Source organism: Zonotrichia albicollis, chromosome 4 (genome assembly GCF_047830755.1).
Source record: "Zonotrichia albicollis isolate bZonAlb1 chromosome 4, bZonAlb1.hap1, whole genome shotgun sequence".
Lineage (NCBI taxonomy): Eukaryota > Metazoa > Chordata > Aves > Passeriformes > Passerellidae > Zonotrichia > Zonotrichia albicollis.
Genome location: NC_133822.1, coordinates 53,945,743 through 53,969,674, shown reverse-complemented (window position 1 = coordinate 53,969,674; position 23,932 = coordinate 53,945,743). Strand labels below are relative to the sequence as shown.

General features: G+C 43.5%; 1 protein-coding gene across 2 annotated transcripts in view; it reads right to left on the bottom strand.

The window, feature by feature from the left end:
* Positions 1–22,782, bottom strand: part of SLC38A1 (solute carrier family 38 member 1) — a 42,540-nt gene extending 19,758 nt beyond the window's left edge. For both annotated transcript variants that reach the window (XR_270505.4, XM_005480539.4), the window contains exons 1-5: positions 22,497–22,782; positions 13,755–13,967; positions 5,939–6,014; positions 5,255–5,370; positions 264–337 (exon numbers count right to left, since the gene is read on the bottom strand). Coding sequence is in view for 1 of the 2 variants with exons in the window: in XM_005480539.4 (XP_005480596.1) it covers positions 264–337; positions 5,255–5,370; positions 5,939–6,014; positions 13,755–13,873 (385 nt within the window). In the remaining variant the exon portion in view is untranslated. The remainder of the gene's footprint in view (positions 1–263; positions 338–5,254; positions 5,371–5,938; positions 6,015–13,754; positions 13,968–22,496) is intronic.
* Positions 22,783–23,932: the final 1,150 nt, after the last annotated feature.

Here is a 23,932-nt window from a genome sequence, read left to right as displayed (position 1 = left end):
TGAAGATAACATTTCTGGGCAGCAGAATTCATTCTTTGTCACAAGTATTTCTCTATACAGTGATGTTGTTCTCCATTGCCATTCCATAAATTCTTCAAATTCTTGTTAATTCTAGGCTTCTGACTCAAAATGTATCAGGCCTTCCTATTGTGTCAGCAAAGTGATAGAAAATCCCCATCTTACACAAAGCACCTGGCCTCATTTGAACACTTGTCACCTCTTGATTTTTACATTCTACTGAATGGTGTAGCATCTTAAATTACCTGTTTCCTTTGAACACACCAACAGGAGATGTATTGAATAAATAGACAGCAGAGTGACCGAAACCAAAAGCAGCCTAAAAAAGAACGGAAAATAAAGTTTACCATATGAGATGAGGTCTGACATTGCAATATTTCATGTCAGGTCACATTCCTATCGACTCTGAGATAATTTTTTATTCCCCTGACAATGCAATAAGCCCTAAAATACATGTGATTCACATCCTGCTTGCAATTCCACCACGGAGGTAGAATACTCTGCATGTAGAGGGATACAACCAAATAAGACTTAGCAGAGCTGCAGAGTTACATCTCCTCATATTGAAAAAAGCAAGAATAAAGATGTTTTATCAGAGAAGAATGAAGATTTAACAGGGCACAGACAAGCCAGGTATTTCACTCAAAATCCATTCCAAGGCACTTTTTTATTTTCTGGAAACAGAGTGAAAATTTAAAGCAAAGTCTTTCATTTAAGGACTTCCATACAAAATGGAAGCATCTTTTCCCAGGACATGTTTCATATGCTACCAAAGGGGTGCCCAAATGGCTTTTTATGTACCTCACAGTGCCCAAGGAGGAGGAAGATGAGGGAAGTTAAGGCTAGACTGGCTTCCCTTGGGAATAAAGGCTGCAACCAAAGGCCTGTACTTTGTCCAGGTAGAGATTCGTGTTGCCTCACTGATGTCAGTCCTGGTCTGACATGATCCATAATTTAACTTCACACAGTAGAATTGCAGGAAGTAATGACCAAACTGTTTGTGTAGGGAACTTGCTGGCACAAATGATAATTAGTCAGTGCCGGGGGCCAAGTGCATAAAAGCACATTTTCTCATTGCTCAATGTCTTTAATCTAAGCACCATGTGTGCCTTCCCCTCCAACACTCTGACACACAAAGACCTGATGATGTTTTCATGATGTGTGTGAAGAGCATTCAGACAATCCGTTGGCAATCCCTCCCTTTATTATGACAACTACCCTCCGGACACCGAGAAAAACACAACTAAAATTCAAGAGAAAACAAACTGCTGCCATAGATAGGCAGCAACAAATCTTTTTCATAGGAATACATAGAAAGAACAGAATGAGAAGCCTCCTCCCCCACTTTTTTATTAGTTTACACTGGAAATACTTTTGTGCCAAATAACGACCAACTAGTTTCTTGGGGTCAGAGGAACAGGGAGAAACATAAAGAGGTGATAGGAGGAACTGTCCTTTCGCCAGCACAGAGTGATGGCTGACAATAACAACACACTCTTTGTACAGCCCTAAGGGCGTTTCTCCTTGAGAAGGTGGAGAAGGAAAGGAAGATTGTACAAGCTGAGGTCACTCTGGTCCATTTTTGATGGATTTGCTAAGCCCTGCTGCTGCCCGTGTTCCCTGCCGAGCCGTTCCGCCCCTGTCTGCCTACAGGCACGGCGCTCGGCCCCAGTGCTCAGCTGCAGGGCTGACTCACTCCCAGCCCCAAATGGCCACAGCTCTGCTTGCCAGCATCCAGTCTGTCTTAATATTAAAAACTTCTGTTTTTCAGGCACTGAGCTCATGGAGCCTTTGCAGTGGTAAAAATAACACTCCCAAGCAGCCAGGTATTTATCTGATCTGTTGTCCTTAGCTCCCCATAGAGTTCCTACAGACACTTGGCATTTTCATTAGCACTGTATGAAAAACTTGTTTGTCCTAGGACTGTGGTATGGACAGGAATACTCGTGCCAGAACCACCCCTTGGAAAGGAATGAAAATGTCCATGCCACTCGCTCTGCACAAATTCAAAACAGAAGCAGGAGGCCTTGCACTGCAGTCTCAAAAACACTCCTCTACTTTTTATTTTGTCTGCTTTCAAAGAAGTGCTGGTGGCTACGGAAGCCAACAGCAGATACAAAAGTTACCTTCCCCCAAAAGAATAAACAGTTTAGGCTAGGGGACTGATACAGTGTTGGGAAGAACAAATTGCTCCTGTGATGCCTTCTGCTGTCTTCTCCCAGATGCCACATTTAGCAGGTAAACTGAAACCTGTGCTGTCCCTCCCCTCTGTGGAGTCCCAGGCTTTAGGGCTAGAACACCTGTGAGGATTATGCAGTCACAAGGATTATTTCACTGAGCAGTTCTGAACCCTCAAAAGGTGCAGAGGATGGAAGAGCAGAGGGTTTGCTCTCATACAGCCTCTCTGCAGGTGTGCCAGCTTTCCCTAAAACACTGCAGGAGTTACACTGCAGCTTCCTGGCCCCTTCCAGACACACCCAGCAGAAGTGGCTGCAATGTGAGACTTCAGCTGTAGTCTCATACTATTCCCAATCTAAGACGACTCTGCCTCAGCAAAGTGTTTCAGATCACATGCAGTGCTGCATTAAATGCAGGTTGAAAACACCTGGTGCTTGACCAGTCCATATTTCTCTGCAATGTGATCCATCACTTTGGTCCTGGCTCTCCAGGATGAAACCACAAGCAACAACAACTGCTCCTGCCATCCCCAGGTAGTCCAGCTCATCTCTAGTTTTCCAAACTTTTTCTGTTATCTTTCTACAGCAAAGTTTTATCTCCTTTTGCATACTGGAAATGATGCTGTCTTTTGGTCTAGGCAATAGCTACAATAACACTGGGATGAAGTTCCTCTGAGCTCCCACCTGCAGTAATTTTGGCTAGAAAGTATAATGCTTTGTTATGGCACTGTTAAGCAAATAAGATGTGTCATTGCCATGTTTATTTTGCACATCTTTTGCTTAGGATATCAGATCTGAATTGGTCCAGATGTTCATGGCAGTACACACTTCTCACTGCAGGAACCCAAAACTTGTGAGAGTGGAAATCAGGCTGGGTCTGCTTTGTTAGTGTTGAAAATGCTCCCTTCATTTTTCTGCATCTGCAGAATTTTCAGCGATGGTGCATGTCAATACTAGATAAAGCAACCTAGAACCTTTCCAGAACTGTGCTACTCAAAAGCAGTGAATTTAAGATCTTTCTTATGTGCAAAAAGTAGTGAAAATATTGTTAGGACTCTAATCACCTGCAAAGCAGAAATGATCTACCTGTGATAATGACAGCAGAACTATACACTTATGGGAAAAAACGAACAGAATTAGCATGTAAGAAAAAAATCTTTCACTAATGGACTAGGTTTAACGCTGAGATTATGGCATGAGAGCAGAACATTTAAAGCAGTTCAACTTTCAAGCCTAGCTACAGACACCATGTTAGGATCCTGCATCTCCAGGCTTCAAAGAGGGAAGCTCTACTGCCTGCTCAGGAAGGTCCTGCTAACTTACTGCCTTTGATCTCAGCTGGCTGCTCTATCTCAAGGCCAACAGATCTAAAGGCATCATAAAGCTAACAAAAATATTATCCACTTTTAAATACACACAGCTAATTCTATAGAGATCAGTGCTGTCATTTACTGAATGAGACCTCCACATCCATGTTTGGCAGTTTTTTGTATGTGTTGGTACAGATCTACACACTCACTACTCGAGTCACCAATACACCTTGCTAGAAGTTTCTCTGGTGTTCAGGTCACCTTCTCTGATGTTCTATGTCACTTAAAAGAAACTGCATTTTTACATCCTTTAGAACAAACACATGTCACCTAACGCTCATAAAAACTGCTGAAAGAATGAGAAGAGGATGGGATTATAAAACACTAAAGCAGTAAGGACAAATTGAGGCTGCTCCTCTGCTGAGAGCCTGTTAATCAGCCTGTATCAGGTGACAAGCTTGAAAAGATGCAACTTCTTTTTCTCTCCTTACAGCGATGCCTTTTCAGGACTACCTAAAAACAGAGGCCTAAGGCATCAACAGCAGTTATTGCAACCATCAGTTTATACTCTCAGAGATGGAGCATGGGTGGAATATTACACCCAGGTTAGAACACTAGGTAAAAAAGCAGGAAAAATAAAATAAACTCTGTCACTTTGCTAACGAAAGATGTAAAATTACAGTCCAGCCCAGCTTAGTGACAACACAATAATGAGACCTTCTACACTCCTAAAGTAAAGGGATTAACTCCTTTGATTACTCCTAGATTTTACCCAGCCACAGCAAACTCTAAGCTAGCAGCATGGATCTAGCTATCCTGGCACAAAACTCCAGAGCAGATGGCTATATGTACCCCTTTGGCCATCTACTCTGCTTTGTACAGGGCTCAAATTATTTATTTCCCAAAATCCTAAGAAATGGCAAAAGTTCTATATTTTTAGATTTGAACTTCAAGAAATGACATCTCTTTAGAGCAATCTGTAAACTCAATTACTATGTTGAATTGTTCTCAAATAATGTAAATTATTGTATTTCCTTCCTCAATTAACATTTATCATTGAAATCTGCACACAATTCCCAACTGATTTCTTAACAATCACTTTTCAAAATGAAGCATCTCACACTGAGATCCAGAATAACACTGTCTTAGTCATTCAATGGTGCTGTTTCATTTTTAACTATGAAATTCTCCTTTATAAAAAGTCTCATTTCTTTTTTTTCTGGAGTTAAGTAGTCCACCTCAGCTCTTTTCTGTACTAAAATCATGGCTATATTTATGTTGGCTTTCAAGGACTCATTAAAGAAACTGTGGGAGTGAGACAGAAATATATGTAACATATAAAGGAAATAAAAACTCTTGGTTTAAAAAAAGTGTTTATTGCACCATGCTTTGAAGAAAGCTCTGGAAATCCTGTGACAAAAGTAAGAACTAGGTGCTAACTCACTGCAACTATTACTATAGAATATTTTTGATGTCTATGTAGCTTGCAGAGCACAGGAAAAATCCCTGTCTAGGCCTGTAGTAAATAACATGGACTTAATTTTCTCTAGCACTACAAGTAGTGTTTTTTCCCACAAAAGCATATGACTGAAAAAAAGATGTCTGAAACTTGTAACTAATATTTTCAGGCTTGAATGCTGTAGTTGATTACACATGGACTATAAATCCCTCCACTTGCTGGCAGTGCATGCATTCTTTAAACACAGTGAAATTCCATGGAGATCAGCTACTCACCACATGAATACTTACAGAAAAAGGAGAATTCCTGTGTTGGCCAAGGCAAAAGCAAGACCCAAAATCCCACTGCCCATAATTGCATTGCTAAGGTTGAAGACAGACATTCCCAGTGAAGTAGTTCCTGGGATCTGGAGAAATAAGACAGATGTGTCAGCAACAGCCTGGAACAGAGCAGGGAAATGCGCCCCTGCTTCAAACCCCATGTTTTGTGATGTACCAGATGTAAGTAACTACTGCTATGAAAAGGATTTAATAAAAATTGTTTGGAAGAGGAGAAAGTGCTGCTGAACTCTGTCACAGCTACGCTGCTCGCTGCCCAATAGGTTTTGTAAACTGCCCTAAATGGCACAGGCAACACACAGCTCATACTGCACTTTCAGTTTTAAACCCCATCTTCCACTACACCTGAGAAACATCCTGGGTGTGTAATTCATATATGGCAAAGCCATAAGGAACCACCACAACTTCCTGCCCAACAGAAGCCAGAGGGATTCCCTTGCCTCAACCCAACCAATATGCTCGGGTGTTTTGTTTTGGGGTTTTGTTTAAGTGCTGATCCCAGGCAGTTCCTATTGGAAATTGATTTCAGTTATAGTTGTGTGTGCCCAGCACTTTTGAAGACAATGTCTAAAGGCCTTGCACATACACAACATGCAGCTCCTTTTGACAGGGAACAGAGCAGGGAGAGAGACTTACATATTCATCACATTTCTTCTTCTCGAGGTGGCTGTTTGTGAGACTTCTTCTGCTTTCTCGATCCGAAATGAACTTGCTGAAAGAAGTCAGAGGATTTATTTCCAGCAAGTGCTTAGAAAATATGAACACAAGGTCCTGTGAAGCAAGTACAACAAGAAACAAAACAGACTTCTTCTTCCCCTCCCTATCAACCTCAAGACTCCTGGGCACCAGCTCAATTACTTCCTGCCTTGCCAGGCTGGAAGGTCCCAGGCACATGGCCCAGCAGGCAGTGATGCAGTGATGACCCTCCACAGAAGTGGAAAGAATAACAGCATCCTGGGCACTGAGGATAAAATCAAGCAGCTACAAGTCCTAAGTGGGGAACTTGGGACTGCAGCTGCCACTGGCCAGAGACAAACCCCTGTCCTCTGCGTCCTCCAAGGATTGTGGAAGAGGCTCATATTCTTTTACATGATTTTTGAGTTGAGATTATGTTAGTGTACTGATACAAGAAACCATAGATTAAGATCTGACCCTATCTGCTGAGCATCCAGTTGACTAGAAACTGTAAGCCAAATTGTACTCTAAATTCTGTATTATGCTACTTATAGATTGCACTGCATTGATTCTGCTTGTTGAAATCCGGTGCCATTCTAATAATAAATTCTGTGCTACACTAATCATAACATCCTGCTAAAAAATAAACCTTTAATTGTAACTATGAATTACTGCCATCATCATTCTGCCAAGGATCCCTAAAAGATGTCACTGTCTCCTCACTGTCATGTGGCACTGCAAAACCCTACATTGCTACTGAAACCTTAAGCTGCCTGTCCTGGTTTAGGGCAAATTTGGGAGAAAACCTCCAAAAGGGTGCTTCTAGAAAGCAAATTCAAGTGGGCCCTCCCCCAACTGGTTCAGGAAAAGATTTCCTTGGAGGAAAGTGGAAAAATCTGTTTATTTAACAGACAAAGCATTTACCAGCACAGAAAATGAACAGTATTAAACAATAAAACTTCTTGCCAATCTGAAGAGATGACAAACTCAGAAAGTCCTTTTTGTGGGCTGTAGCTCAGCTCCCCCAGTCTGTTAGCAATCCCTCTTTGGCTGGAATTGTCGCAGGCCAGGCCCGGCCCCGTGGGCCACAGGTGTGAGCTGCTGGTGCTCCTGTGGGTGCTCAGTCCCGAGCAGGTTTAAACAGGTCCAAGAAAAAGAAAAAACACAGTCCAGGGAACTTCTCTGCCTCAGTGAGCTAAAAACTGGCTAAAAGCAAAGGAGAGCTCTGTCTTGCCATCTGTCCATCTGCAGACAACACAGTCCAGGAGAAGGATGCAGGGGAGCAAGTGCAGTTTCTGACAACAAACTGCACACTTCTTCTCTCCCCCTCTTCTCTCTCAGAACCAGTCTTAAACATGCAAAAGTTATTTCTGGGCTAAACAGACAAATGGGGATACAAGCACCATAAAGACACCCAGGACACTGTCACCTAGGGCTGTATGGCTGGAGTTAAGAGGAGGAAGCTGTGACACACATGCCACTGCTGGCTGGACAGTCCTGAAGCAGGCAACCTGCTCTGCTGGTACACTGCTCTGGGCTACTAGATTTTCATCTAAGTGTCTTTCAAAACTCAATGCTGAATTCATCATACTGCAAAATTAAACACTTCTGTGCAGGGAAACATAGAATAAACAGCTTTTCTTTCTCTTTACCCTTTGCTTGTTCTGTGTCCTTGATGTATCCACATTTAGGAACTTTCTGTCCCCCCGTGGCAGTGTTGGCATCCTTGAGATTTACGACACTTCTGATCTGGATGTGCTGTAACTTTCTCACAGACCTTCTCTTCAGCAAACATGTCAGTTTGTATAAAGCATTCTTTCAGCTTTTCATCTTTTGAAGGTTTATGCACAATTAAGTCCCTGGCATCTTTGCTAATCCACAGATGGTTCTTAGTCTGTGCTGGCTAATGCCTCAGCCATGGTACACGTCACATACCTAACCAGGGGCTGTCACCAAGTGTCAGAGCCCATTTTAGCTGTAGCTACATTAAGCTGGCTCTTCTTAAATTGAAGCAGACAAACAACACTGAACACCAACAGCAGCACTGCTGGTCCTTTCCCACAGTGGGAAACATCTACTGGCCAGGGATGTATAGTTCAAACTGTGATTCAAAACTTTGCGTCATCTCAATACATCCAGCAGTATTCAGGCTGGTAATAAATCTGTGAACTTGTAAAGACAGAGCTCGAGCAAACTTCCCTACTGCCCCAGTTGTGGCCTAATTACTGCTGATATGTATGCTAGCACAGCTTCTAAGGCTATGCCAAAATCATGCAGCTAAAATGCTGCTGACTTGGCTTCCACAGCTGACACACTGGGCCTTGTGTCTTCAACATTTTGTGTTTATGCCTTAAATCCAGACATAGATGGCAAAATGTAAGTAGTATTATAGCTGGGATTTCACAATTTTGCCTCCTGCCCACTGGTCTGCTTTGACTTCCTTTAAATCAATGAAAAAGAACTATAGGCTTCTCCTGTATTTTTTAAATACTAACTTCAGCAACTGATTTGCTGAAAAATATAGATATGATGTCAGATTTACCAGTTCTAACACAGTTGGAATTGATGGCTGAACCTCCCCCACCATTTTATGAAGTGAGAAGCAACCACTTCTAAGATAGACTGATATGAAATTAGCTTTCCAAAGCTCATCTTGTAGGTATTTCATCCTTGTGGAATAAAATCTCAACCTGATTCAGAGCATGTGCTTTTTCTCTTTCATGTCTGTTAAAGCCCATCTCTTGAACACAGGCAGCAGAGTGTGAACGGCTTGAAAAAGACATTCCAGCTCTCTCTCGAAACACCCTGCAGGCAATTTGTACAGGCAGGAGCACAGAGAAAAGTTTTGTCTCTTTTGGATTTGTAACTGCTGCTGGGAACATCTGCAGACTTTGCCTTCTTCTGTCCTTTATGGAGATCATGTGTCATTTTAGATTTTGTCAAGAGTTATGATAGGAGTCACTAGTCTGCTCCCCCCAGTTCTGCTCATCCCCCTGCGGCCAGCTCCCCCATAATAATTACTAAAATAACAAATTTGTGCACACTGTTATTATTGTCTTCTGGTATTAAACTTCCATGAAAATTATTGTTAAAAAACGAATACAGGATAAAGACAACACTTGAGTAACATTGCTTGAATATAAAAGTGACCACGGGACTTTCCATTAGAATACTTCTGACAGAATAAACAGCTTCTGCAAAGCTGGTATCTTCCACAGCCGACAAACATGTTATTTCCTTCTGGATGCAACTTTGAGAGAACTAGTCTGATTTGATAAATTGATCCAAAGTACTTTCTTCTGAGCTAGCTCTAGGGTAAAAATGGAGTAGGTTTGTTGCCCAGCTAGGCTCCTCATCCACCCCACATCAAACTGCACATTTTTCCATTTTTCTGTGTGATGTGTACGGAAGGGCAGAGTCAGACATGGGGATGAGGGTACTGGGAGCCCAAACAATGAGGAACATAGCACTGAGCCCAGCTTTGTTATGGGGGACTTCCCAGCCCCAGGGCGGCTTGCCCAGATAGCCCAGGGGATGTGGGCTCTGCCTGTGCTGCATTTGCTGTTGCAGGCAACTTAACCTGCAGGTCCAGAGCAGAGGTCTGCCTTGGGACAACGCTTGGTGTGGCCAGACCATATGCCAGACAAGTTTTCCACAAATGAAAAATATTATTGATCTTAAATGAAATAAAATGAAAAGAAAAGGAAAGTACGGTGGAAGGTAATCCAATGAATTCAGCAGAAACAAAACAAATTTTATCAAGTTATTGCTTTTTATAAACTTTTTTTTTTTTTTTTATTTCAGAGTGGTTTTTCTCCCTTAGAGCATATGAAAGGAAACATATGCTGGAGTACCGGAATTTCTAGTTAAACTGTGCCATGCATCTGCTCTGCTTAATGGACATGCTTAGAAAACAAGCCATTCATTGTCACAGAATGCTGCATTTTTGACCTTTACGAATATGACACAAATTAAGTGAAATGCCTGTTTACACCGCCTCTCCCAGCCCTCCCAAGGAGCAGAGGCCAACTGTGAGAGGTGCTGTGGCAATGCACTGTAGGACTGTCTGTGCCATCAAAGCCTTGAGACTCCCTGACAAGCATGAAATCCATTTGCATTGTTTGTTGTCTTCATTTCAAATGATGCTTTACCCATCACTGAAAGACATAACCTGCTCTTACATATTTCTGCTTTCCTGTTGTGTTTCCTGTACCATAGCTGAGCATGAACAGACTATACAGAACTTTTCTGATATATTAATGAAGTATCCTGGCCAAGATACAATGAGCTCATCCTTGTGATGCATGAAGCCTCACAGCTGGCCTGGAAAGAATATCTTAATCTAATTATTTTCCTGGTTTGATTTAGTACAAAGTAGAAACTTAGCCTTATTGATAAAGTGTTTTAAAAAGGATGATGTTTAACTATGGTTTCCAAATTTAATTTATTTAAGGACTTCAATGAGAAATGTTTGATTAAGGTGATACCCCCAAGCTAACCACTTTGGCAAAGCAGAGTTAGCCAAAAACCATTTAGCCATCTCAGATACGTTTAAACATAATTAAATTAAAATGGTATTTTATAATGCCTTAAACATTTGTTAGGGAAAGCTAGTTTTGCCAAGATGACAGAACTTTATCCTTAGGCAGCTTCTTAAACTGCATGCTAACTTGAGCAGTGGCAAAGATTTCCAGGGCAGGCATGAACAAGAAACGCAGAGGAAATCTTGATCTGACTTACACTATGAAACTCGGACCAGATCTTAGCATACCTACTAATAACCTTGTTAACTGAACAAGGGGTGCTGATAACTTATTAGCAGCTGTAAACCAAGACAGACATCAGCTTCTTGAGAGCATTGTCATAGTTATAGTCAAGGAGTAGGTTATCTAAATACTGATTTACAATTATGTGCAGAGATGGCAAGGTTTATAGCCAGGAGACATAGTTAAAAGTCACAAAATCCATGTCTGGGTTTCATGCAAATCTCTGAACTGACATTTTCAGAAGACATTCCCATTCAACATCTGCATACAAAGAAAAAGCCCTCTTAGTAGTACAGCCTCTTCAAATCAACATCCCCTCCCTACATTTATTTAGGCACAGAAAAGGCAGGAAAGCTAAAGGAACATAAAGGATTCTTTTCCAAGATTAGGAAATATTTAGGAGTTTACAGCCAGCTTTGGAATCAGCTTGTGCCTAGTGTAACATCTCCAAAAGACCCTTAAAAAGTTGCTCTACATTGAGGTTGAAAAACTACATCCTGAGACAAAAAAAATTTAAATTAAATACAGAGTGTAAAATCAAACAGGTTGAAACAATAAAAAAAGTGAGTTGGTTGAAAATTAGAGATCTAATCTAAAGCTCAAGTGAAGTCAACAGAAAAAGTCCCACTGATTTTGATGGACTTGGGCATTTTACAAGGCCTCACATCATGCGCCAGGCAGCACAAAATGTGCTGCTCCCTGTGCCTGTTAACCTCTTACTCCATGGAAAAAAAGGTGTCTGCCAAAATAGCTATAGGAAGGGACTAACCACATCCTTTCAGGATGCACGGGTGCAGAGCAGGATATGCCTGCTTGCTTGTCACACAGGATGGCATGGAGGTGCTTGCAGCTGTGGGGGGCTCAGGGACAGCCTCAGCCCCAGGGCATGCTGGCAGGGTGCACTGGTGCCAATGTGCTGCTGCACTGGAAACTCTGGTCAGTGCCAGCTGCCTTGAAACTCTTGGTTTGGACATGGAGGAGGATATGAACAAACTGGGATATACAGGGCAAAATAGTCAGGCATGGGATGCAAGTATCTGTCCCATGAGTGCCTGGGCAGAGGACTAAGAGAACCATAATATGCTATATCCTATAGAAAAATGATAGATCCTCTTCTGCAGAGGAGGCAAGTTCTCCAGAAAGGAATAGAAAATTGTGAAATATATTAACCTGCCTTAAGAGCCAGAACAGTAATCAGAAATTCTGCCTCTGAGTTTCTGACCCTCTTTCGTTACTCCACTTCTTCATTTTGCAGGCAGTCTGGATCCAGCCCAGCTCTTGCCACACTTACTATGCCCTAACTCCAGAGCACATGGTGACCACAGAGGACCAGGCACATACAGCACGCTCCTTCCCCACCCTCCATAAACATTCACTGACAATGAAGCGCCAGCAGGGATTTTCCCCATAACAGTTACTGATGGCATCAGTCAAAGTGCTGGGAGGCACAGCCAGCCCGGTATAGCCACTCCTTGTCTCAAGGATATAAATCCTCAACAGCCTCCGGGGAGTGAATTTACCACTGTCAGCCCCATAGCTCCTCTCCTTACAACATGAACCAGCAGGAAAGCAAGCAGGTTCATACTGGAACTGTTTTGTTTTGGCAAACTTGGGAGGGTTTTTTGTCTTTCTCTTGCCTTTTTTTTTTTTTTTTTTTTTTTAACAGAAGTGGTTTGTGTTTCATTTTGGCACTTTCCATCAAAGCAGTTGCATCAGAAAATTCCTGACCAGCTCTAATCTTCATCAGCGCAGCTGCGCTGCGGTCGCAGCACCACCCGCCCTGCCGGTGCCGGCCCCAGGACTTCCCCTCGCCGGGGCTGGCACCCTCCTGCCCCCACCCCTGCTGCTTGTGCTGCCTGAATGGTGTGGATAGTGCTGGGTGCTTATTTCCACACCTGCCACCAGGATCCTTGTCCACCCATGCACTTGCGAGTGTCACAACTGACTCTAACCTCGCCTGGGAAAAAACAGCTCTGAATTTCAGTTTAACGCTAGAAAGTGAGTTTCTCACGTAGCTGGAGAGGATGCTGCCAACAGGAAGAAAAGGCAAGACAAGGAGATTTTAAAGATCATAAAACAGGTGGTGGCAGCCCCGCAGAAGGGATCACAACAATGTGCTGGCACAGCCTTCCCAGCAGGGCTGGATCCCAATGCAGGCACTGACTGGCCCTGTGCTCCACCTTGGTTTGCAATATTTGAACAGGAAGTTTGATCAAAACAGAGCTTCCTATTTTACAGCTCACAAAATACAAACAGGGTCTGTCATCAGGTCTTTGCTGTAAACTGGATGGCTCAGCACCTGTTGGAGGCTGGCAGGAAGGGCTGGAGAACTGCTCTCTAGAGAAAAGGCAGCTCTTCAGAAATTACTGTAAGCTTATAGAAAAAGCCAACAGCCTAATAATTGTATTGATAATAATTGTAACTAATAATTTTCACCAATATTGATGCATTTTTTTAACCTTGATCCGAGTTAGGTGTAAGACACAGTTTTACCCTCTTCTTGCCACCTCTGCCTCAAGGGAGCAAACCGCTGCCCAGTTTATCTTGTCAAATTGCAAACACAGACTGGAACTACAATTGCTGCCAACCACACCAGCTGTAACTCCCCAGAAGCTTGGATACATGGAGGTGGCCAGACAAGCTAAAACTGTCATACCAGAGATGAAAAGTCAACTAAGAGACTTCTCCAAAATTATGCCATCATATTGTTATTACTTCTTTGCTGTGTGGAAAAAGACATCTAAAAATTTTGGCTTTTTGCTGCATTATATGTTTATGAATTTTATTAGACTAATTTGAAAGATTCAAAATGATGAATAAATTTCTACTCTGTTTGCTTTATCTGCTATTGCAGCCTATGCCCAACAAATGTTACGTATGAAATTCAAATTACATCTTCAAATGGAGCATGACTTGGTAATGAATAATTCAAGATATATACTGAAAATTAGAATGCTGTTTTTAAACAGTGTGTTTCTTAGCAGAGGCAACGTCAGTGGAAAAATACTCACCTATTTATCTGGCCATTTTCCACCTCTGTGAAATCATTTGAATCATTGCTGATGTTATCATCTTCAGGGACAGTCATATTCTGCAATTCGGTCAGTTCTAATCCAGCTTTGAATGGCATGCTGGGTGAGGAGCTGTGCCTATCCAAGTGGATCTTCAAATACTAGTGTTTGGTTGGTATCTTGTGAGTAAACTGGAGCCACAGTGTCCACAACCTAAATAAAACAAAAGGAAAAAACCCAAGATGTATACCAAAACCAGCAGGCAGTATCAAATATCACCAGGAGAAACCAGTGAAACCTGCATGGGAGGGACATCCATACCAACCAATTTTGTACTGTTAGATGACCTCAGGTTATTATCTAAATACATTGCTGAACAATAGTAACCTTGTACGTCTTAATGAGATCAACCTTACTAACCATATAAATTTACCCTGTCCTGCAATCTATTGCTGAAGACAGTAATTTTTTTTAAACTTGTGAGCAAGACCAGCCTGCTGGTTTCAGGAAAAAAGATTAACCTCAAATTAAGGAATAAAAACTATTTGCTTGTCCAAGTCTGTCCCAATTCAATATCTGGTGTTTGTCCTCTCTATGCTCTCCATTCTTACTTAAAAATATAAAATACATGTCCATGCTGATGCTAAGTGGGATACAAAGAGGGATAGAGTTATCCTGGTACTCTGTGCTACTAGCACATGCATTCCAACTTGTTAAGGATTTTTGGGAAAGCACAGGTCCAGTGGATGCTTTGTTCAAATTTTTGGATGGTTAAACTTGTTATGAGCAAGGAGAGAAACAGAAAAAACCAAAATCCCTAAGCTGATGTATCACAGAAAGAAAGAGCAATGTATACCTTGTGTCAAGCAGTTACTATCTAGAGACCAGGTGATATCTCTTCAGATAGATGTGTTCCATAAAAGCACAGAGAGGAGCGCCAAAGGCAGATCAGAGAAGCCTGCTACAGTGACATACTTCCTCATCAGCAATGCAAAGCAACTGAAAGACCAATATTTTCCGGAGCCCAACCACCTTCAGCTGAGCTACAACTCCAGGGTGGTAGTGAGGCAACAGCATGTTACTCACAAACAAGCTCCTGCACCACAACTCTCTCAATTCCCATTTTGTGAATGAATTTCCTGCAGTATTGCCAAACAACTATTCTGCCTGGGGTACGTGGTGAACCCTCAGACACCAGATTAATTTGGGGATATTTTAAATTCTCAGGGCTACCTCAAAGCCATTGAACTGCATGCAACCAGAGGCACGAGCATCCCCAGGCTCTTGCAGGGCAAGACAGGAGGATGTAGTTCACTTGTTCAGTTATGACATCTGCCTGTTTCAAATTAAGTTTACAGAAGCCAGTACTTCTGTTTTATACCACATCCCCACCACACAGAAGATAGCTTTGCAAATGAGCAGCTTTTTCCCTGTAAATTCTTTCTCAGAAACACCATTTTCAATTCCTCAAGAGCCCATCCTGTCCAAAGTTCAGGTGCCAAGTTTAAAGGCTACCCTCGAGGCTAACAGCAGGATCCCCTCTCTTCAACTGAAGGAGCAGCTAGGCATGTGATTATAGTGGCAAACACTGCCTGGTGCAAGGGTAGAGTTTGGGGTGTGTGAGCTGGGTACTTTTCAACTCCTCTGCAAAAGAGATTTCCACTACAGATAGCAGGAGAAAACTGCTCAGGTATTAAAATGTTGGCACAATAAAATGTTAAAAAAAATAAAAATTGATTTAGGCTACTGATAAATAAATGCAGACTGGCAAGCAGAGGGTGGTTTTAGCATTCTGGAACAGTCTTCCCAGAGGCTTCAGGGATATAATAGTCTACCTATTTTGGAAGAGAAGCACAATCTTTTTATAAAAGGATAAAGCCACAGGAGACAGCAGCTGCTGAGGTGGCAAGGACCAACCCCACTGAATTCTGAAGTTTCTTGTGACCATGAGTTCCTAAAATAAACAATTTCTTAAGAGACCCAGCAACCTCTGTTCCAGGATCTGGGTCCCCTGGCATTTTAAAGCCTGTATAAATGTTCAGCTGAGATTCAAGCAGAGAAGCTTTTCCTTTGGCCACCCTTACGCATCATGATGCCCAGGAGGATTTTCAGAACTGCCTTGACATTGCCTGTGCTTAATAAATTCCCCATTAAGTGTCTCAAAAGCAGGTGCTGAAATTAGCAGCCGTGTGAGGTAAGCAGCGCACTGGAGAGCGGCTGCACAGCTCACTGACGTGTGGCTCCAGCTTCGCCCTCTGCCCCTCTGTCCCTGGAACACTGCAGCACCAGACTGGCAGCAACACAGCTCCCCGCTTCATTCCCAAGGAATCTTCGCAGCACCAAAGTGACAAGTTTTGTCTGTTTCAATCAAAACCCTGCTTCTACAGAAAACTAATTGAATGAAGACTCTTCGAGGGCATGTAGTGATAGGACAAGGGGGAATTGCTTTAAACTGAAAGAGGACAGGTTTAAGTTAGATATTAGGAAGAAATTCTTCACTGTGAGGGTGGTGAGGCACTGGAACAGATTGCCCAGAGAAGTTGTGGATGCCCCATCTCTGGAGCTGTTCCAAGGTCAGGCTGCATAGGGCTTTGTACAACCTGGTGTAGTGGAACGTGTCCTTGCCCATGGGAGAGGGGTTGGAATGAGGTGATCTTGAAGCTCTTTTCCAACACAAACCCTTCCATGATTATTCCATAGGACAGAGCAAAATCTTAGAGCAAGCTGAAGCACCAGCAACCATTTCAGCAGATTTCATGTTTCAGACAGACAAGTTGCTCCTGAAGCATCATGACAGTGGGCATATCTCTGAATAGGTGTCAGGTTCTTGCTAGGGTAAGTGATTTACTAAAAAACCACCATAACAAAAACAAACAAAAAAATCTTGAATGAAATAATGCATAGCACTGCCAAGTATGAGAAAACCTGATCTCAGCGTCAAAACATGAGGTGGGTAAGGAGAGAGTGGTGGGGCTGGGAACTGAGGTTTTCATTGTCATGGCATGAACTCATCACAGATCTCTGGCAAAGTAAAACCAACATGTCCTCTGCATTTCCACCTATAAAATTAAGATGATAATAGCAATACTAATACTCAGTTTGTGAAGTGCTTGAAGATTTAGAGACAAAGGGTGATACAAGTGTGATACCAGGAATAAAACACTATGCAAATCACAAAATTTTTGCAATAACTTTATCTTAGAGATATACAGAGAAAACCCTTTGTCACTGCTAATTACTCCAGGCACTATCCACAGTCAATGGAGTATAGGTGGTCACATGAATTTCATCCCCAAATCACCTAGTCTAAACTTCAAGTTCACTCATGGGACAAATCACAGAGCCTAAATAAAATCTAAAATCCCAGAAGGTTAGGGGTCATGTCAAATAGCTTAATTCCCTACAAATCCAGTGTCCACTTCAGACCTGTCACTTGGCCTCTACAGCAGAGCCTGCTGCTGGAGGACAACCCCCTGACCCATGTCTCAGTCTGCAGTCACACTGAGCTGTTCCCTGCAATTGCAATAGCTTTGCTCCCAAAAGGAGATTCAATGCTGGGATAGCTGAGCAAGTTGCCACCTCAAGTGTACATGCCACTAGTGCTGTGAGAAAAAAATCCCAAAATTGCTTCAACTAATAAAAATTCACCATATGTTGATACTGAGCTATAATGGAAGCAGCAGGGTAATATTTGTACTTTTACGGCCTTTTCATTCAAGAAATGTCTTAAAAGACATGCAAATAAAAATGCTCTGTTGGCAAGAGTTCTTAGGCTGAGTTTTATTCCTAATTCAAATTGAAAGACAGTAAATAATCACATTAATAGTAACTGCAGAAATTCCAATCACCTCAGCCACTGTGCCTACTACTCTGTCCTACTACACAGCTTTTAACTTCTTGAAAGGAAAACCTCCAGAGACTCACAACCAAACCTCTTCTTCCAGACAAATACTTAGTAAATCATAAAGGACAAATCTGAATTTTGCTCTTGCTTCAAATTTTTCTACTCAAATGGGCAAGCACTTCTTCTTGTAAAGGCATCAGCCGGAGAGAAGATCAGCAAAGAGCTAATGACTCTTCAAAACAAACCTCAAGGATCTGTGTTTGGTAGCTGACCCAGCTCCTCTGTTTAGTAGAAAAGCATTGCTCTGGCCTAGCAACTTGGCTTTCTCTTTAAATCTCTCATTATATGTCTTGTAAAAGCCATTACAGATAATTTATTTGCTGTGTGCTCCTTGCAGAATATGGGAAAGATTACAACTGGTCACAACTTCAGGAGGACTATGAGATGACACAAGAAGAAAAAATGAGCTTATTATTTTCAAGGACACAGAGACCTTCACAAGCCATTAAAACATATTCCAAGAACTGTAGTAATTTTTTCTGTTGACTTGTGAAACATAAAAAAAAAAATCCTTGCAACTCCATTTTCCTGGACTGTTAAAATTCCACAAGAGCAGTAATGGGATCAAAAACTTTATGTTTGGAAAAAATATGATAATACAGACAATCTATTTCTTCTGGTTCATGCATGAATCCTTTCTAGGCCATACATGGAAGAGTTATAATCTCAGAAAACACTTTGTCAGAAGCTGTCTTTCTAAAAAGAACATCTCACTCCTGGTAGTAATCACAATGGCTTAATTCATGTTTTTTTCATATCCTGTAAATGACACAGTTCCAAAAGTGTAATCTTAAGGCACATGGCTGCTCAAAAGCTGACCCAGTACATGAGAGGCATTTGGGCAAGTGGTCAATCTGGACCACATCTAGTCCATCTCTGGGTATGGTTTTTGCAAGATGCCCTTCCACTGGGCACTTCATTCACTGCACACTTCCTGCAGTCAAATGGTCTTGGGGCTGGTAAATATCCAAGGCACAATAAGCACTTTGAACCATGGAAATCGAGATAATTTGCTCAAAAGACAAAATGTGACTCAACTTTCTTCTCAAAGAGAGTATTGCCAAGAAAAACTTGGTTGGTTACAGGTCATCAGAACCCTGCACTCGAGTTTCACTCAAGCTGTTTTTAGCCCGGCAAAGCCTGAGATGTGATTCTTTGCTGATACTTTTGAAAGTTTTTCAAAGAGCAATATGGCCAGTAAGACACCATGGATATAAATAATGAAACACAGAGACTGAAACTCTGCGTACGAACTATTCACTTAAATGACAGAAAGCAAGAATAGGCTTTATACGTAACAGTATCACACTGGGAGGCAGGGAAGCAACTATCAGCTTTTTGTTCTGCATTGGTGACACCTGACAGGAGGGACATAAAGCTCCAGACTTACTCCTCATCTACAGAAAGGACAAAATGGAGAAATGACAGAAGAGCCACTGAGATAACAAAGAGCTTGGAAATTAGACTGACTCACATCCACTGAGCAAGCATCTGCAGTGCTTGAAATGTCATTGCCTCCAGCTCCTCAGCTCTGCCCCTCTGCAGCAGACTGCAGCCACAGGAGCAGTGGAAGGAACCGGGTTCACCCCAGCGCCAGTGGTGTACCAGCTGAGTCCAGGTGCCACACAGAACCAACAGGGTGCTGGCAGTGCCAGGATGAGGGCAGCACGGTGGCCAGAAGGCCTTGGCGCTGCTGCAGCCATTTGCTTGGTGTCTGCAAGCCACCACCTCTCATCCCCAGGCTCCTCTCTCTCACAACCCCCACAGCATGCAGGATGGAAACAGTTACAAGATAAGATAGGGGGTGGGAAAACAAGTGTCAGAAGTCTTGGGAAGGAAGCTCAGAAAAGGGTGCCATAAAACAGAAGTGATGAGAACAAATGTGGATAGTCAGCCATTCTCTTGGTAGTGCATGACCTTGTGCTGCAACAGGAAAACGTTCCTGCTCTCCCCCATCACTGTCCACACTGCCCTTCCATGCTGCCATGAAGACAGGGAAGACAGTCCCAAATTAAGTTTCGACAGGCTACTCAGCTGATCAAAGGCAGGCAAATAAGAAACCATAAAATCCCAGTCTGATTCACCAAGTGATTCATTACTTTAGGCAAAACACTTAAAGATGAGCCATAAAGGAAAATGGTCTTAAGTACATTTTTGTTTTGAGCCCTTCCCAGTCAAATTAGGAAAGGCATTTGGCAGAGGAATACAGTCACATTTTTTCCTAATTATATTTCTTTGTGAAATCCTCTTGACAGTCTTGGTTTTTAGAAGAGATCCCACAACGCACCACCACAAATAAACGCGCTCTTGTCTTCCACAGAAAGTGGAAACTCTCTATGAGTGGGGCTTTATGGGTCACTGCAACAAAACACATGTGTTCATGCAACAAAACATGGGTCACTGCAACAAAAGTTCATGTGTAACTCACTTTTCCTCTGCCCCAGTTTACAAGTAACTCCTCTGCCTCAGTTTTCTTGACTGTAAGAGACTTGAAGCAATATTTACCTGATAAGCTTGGGCAAATATTTAAAGTGCTAACTGCAAAACATGTAAAAGCTGCCATTTTTCCCAAGAGCAGCTGCTGAAACTTCTTGGATTGGATTAAGGTCAGAGCAGTAAGTATCCATCAGAAAGAAAACTGAATTGAGGCTTAAAATATTTAAATATTTCCATAACATCCACTTGTCTTCACAATACAAACTTGTAAGTGATGGTTATTATGTTAGTTACTACACAGATTCCAACAGAAATGAGCAAGATGCTAAAAAGAGAGATAAGAGCACAGGAGAGGGTCCCATTTCTGCTCGGTCACCACACTTACACTGCTCAGAGCAAGCTCCCAAAACAGCAAACACAGACAAAATGTAGGACAGAGACCCAGGATGAGCATCCTCCAAGCAGGAAGGCTGAGAGAGCACTGCCTCCCCTTCCACCCTTTAGAACCCTTGTAACAAGCAGGATTTGGGCACGAAGGACAATTGATTCTCCACATTTCACAGCAGTCTGCAGAAAGCCTCAAACTCAGGGGGTAATCCTCTTCACACGGGTATGTGCAGCTTGGTGCTCACTGCCAACAGCCGTCTCCCATCCTCACCTAGGCTGGAGAGCCCAGTTGGTCCAACTACAGCATAAATAGTCTCAAGTGACGAGACCGAGGATGCTGCAGTGTGCTTCAGTGAAGTGCTCTCTCTATGGTGCCTCTTAAAAAGAAAAAAACCCGACCTTCCGAAAAGGCAAAGTCAAATAGGAGTCATTCAGCACGACAGTGAAGCAGATCCCATTTTAGTCAGTGAATTTCCACCGAGCCTCAGCAGAAGGCCCCTGCTCACCAGCAATATGGCAGTTCGGAGATTTCACGCAGGTTTTGCAAAGCGGATTTCAGCGCCATTTCGGCATGGGCTGCTAGCCTGGAAAGGGCAGTTATTGATACCCATAGCCTTCAGCAACAGATGGAATGTCCTTTTGGAGGCTTTTTAAACGAGGTTGGTGTTTTGGTAGCAAATGAAGTAAAATTTAGATGGAGGATGCTGTTTCTTTCTCCTCCTGCAGCTGTTTTATTTCTTCTGATCTATGAAGGTTATTCTCAGAATGTAGGGGATTTTTGCTTTGTTATGTTTTTTATTCCTGCAATATATTTTATCAACTAAAATGTATCTTTTTCTTACACTTTACTTCTAGAACAATGTTCTATGTTATTTTGCCTTTCATGCACAAGTAAAAGCCAAACAAACCCGAAGGTGAAGGAAGAAGAGCACAGGTTCCTATTTATAATTTGGATTAAAGGTTGGTAGATATGCCCCACAGCAGTCTGGGATTCTGAATAGCCTGCGGACATGAGGCGAGTTCAGCTGGTAGCTCAAGAAAACTACAGCTTCTCCTTCCATAAAATCAGCTGCCATATCCAGGGTTTATTTCAGTCCTTGCAATGTCACATAAAGCACGGCTTTACACACCTCATGGTCTCCTCCCTCACAAGGAAACAGACACATCCTAATGCTACAGGTTACATTACGAACTCTGCAGAACAATGGAACAAGCCCCCAGCCACAAGAGCGTGCTGGACGCACACACACGTGAGCCAGTGCACCCCGGGCATTCACCGGGGCCTCTTTTTGTTCTCGCCTTGGCTCACGGAAAGCGACCACCTCAGCTGTTACTATGTATTTACGGGCACCACGCACACGCGTGCGCGCCATGGGCCCGGACTGCATTTTCCGAATACCGTAAAACTTGCCCTGACCCCATGGCAGCGCTGGGTTTAAGGGAAAGGCAGGAACATTCCCCGGGCACGGCCACACCGCGGCCGCGCACCCTGCCCGGGCTGCTGCACCCGCCACCCGGCCGTCATAAGGGGCAAACTCATTTATTATTACTACATTTTTTTTCGCTGCCAGCGGAAGCCCGTAGCCGCAGACTGCCAGGTTTTTGTTTTATTTCTGCGGGTTTTGTTTGTTGGTGGTTTTTTTCCACAAACTGCTGCCCGCCTCAGTAGTCGGCGAGGGCAGCATCGCTCCCGCCTCCGGCGCGGCAGCGAGCCCCAGCCGCGGGAGATGCCGCATGGCCGCCCGTCCCCTCGTCCCCTCCGCCCCGCCGGGCTCCCCGAGCCCCGCCCGGCTGGCTGCTCGCGTTTTTAGGGTTCGCACTGGGCAGCACCAGGAGCGGGCAGACACGTTTGGCAGGGAATGGGGGAGGGCTGCGCACACGGCGGGGACAAAGCGCGGGCGGCGGCGGGCTCCGGGTTCCGGCCCGCGCTGCGCGGCCGCGACGCGGAGACAAAGGGGGCGCGGGGAGCCGCGGCCCCATCCCTCTCTCCCATTGCGTTAGCCGCTGCTGCCTACCTTCCCCAGGAGCCGCGGGGACCCTCCGAGAAGCGATCCACCTTTTCCGCCGGGATCCGACTGGAGAACCCCGACAAATAATTACAGTGATAAAAATAAAATAAAATTTAATTGGAAAAAAAAAAAAGGAAAGAAGAAGAAGAAGAAGGAAAGAAGAAGGAGAGAAAGGGGGGAGAAGGGGGGTAAATGAAACTGGCGAAACGAAAACGACGAGAAAGATGCCCTTCCTCCTCCCGCCGCGGGTGTGTGCATGTGGAGGTGGGCGGGCTGGCGGGAGCGCGCAGGGAGCGCGCAGCGCGGGGCCGGCGCCGGGGCCGCGCCTTCAGGTGCTGCGGGGCGAGGGGGCTCCGCGGGGCGGCCGCTCACACGGTCCGGGCAGGGCACCCCCGGGACCCCGGCACGCACCGCTCCCCCGCCGCATGGACCTTCAACACCTTTCCTTAAAAAAAAAAAAAATTAATTTTTTACTCTTTTTACAAAACACAGCAATTTTTTCATGCCACGGTTGGAGAACCCCTCCTGGCAGCCAGGCTGGATTTTTGTGACTTGAAAGGGCTACGGAAGATCTACGGCACTATTGTGTTAGCCGATTTCCTGTTGTGTCATGCAAAAGGTATATGGTGAAAATGCTGCAATTTGTGCAGGAGGTCGGAGTATTTCCTGCTGGGGCAAGACGCCTTCCTTAAAATGAGCGGGGGAATTCAACGCACGGATGATTTACTGTAGCTTGTTATTTCCATCCTAATATCTAGAAAGCATTGCATGAGCTTTTTGGCTTGGAAAAAACTTTTCAAGAGCTAACCTGAAGCAAGATGGTATTGCAGCTGTCCTTGGCTGCCCTCCCCTACAGAACACATGACTTGCATGGGGTATCACAAGGCAAAGACTGAAAGGGTGATGGAGCCTGTGGGTTTGGGTGCAGTTTGCCTTGCTACCCATGGACGGTAATGGCTTCTGGGAAGCTTTCATGGCAACTCTTTCATAAGCTTCTTAAGGTGCTTGCTCTGGAATTTCCACTGCTATGTCTCATAAATGTCAGGCCAAAAAAGGCAGATGACACACATGAAGAACTGTGGTTTTCAAATTACTGATTTGCATACAGAAATCGGATTTCTGTTTTGGAATTTTCACAATTTTTAATTTTTTTTCCCCAGTAGAGCTTTTCACAGAATCATAGAACAGTTTGGGTTGGAAGGACCTTTAAAAGTCATCTAGTGCAATGCCCAGCAATGAACAAGGACATTCTCAGCTATATCAAGTTGCTCAGAGCCCCATCCAGCCTGTCTTTGAATGTTTTCAGGGATCCACCACCCCTCTGGGCAACCTCTTTCAGTGTTTCACCGCCCTCATTTTCCTTATATCTAATCTAAATTGACTCTCCTTACTTTAGACCCTTGTCCTATTGCAACAGGCCCTGCTAGAAAGTTTGTCACTCT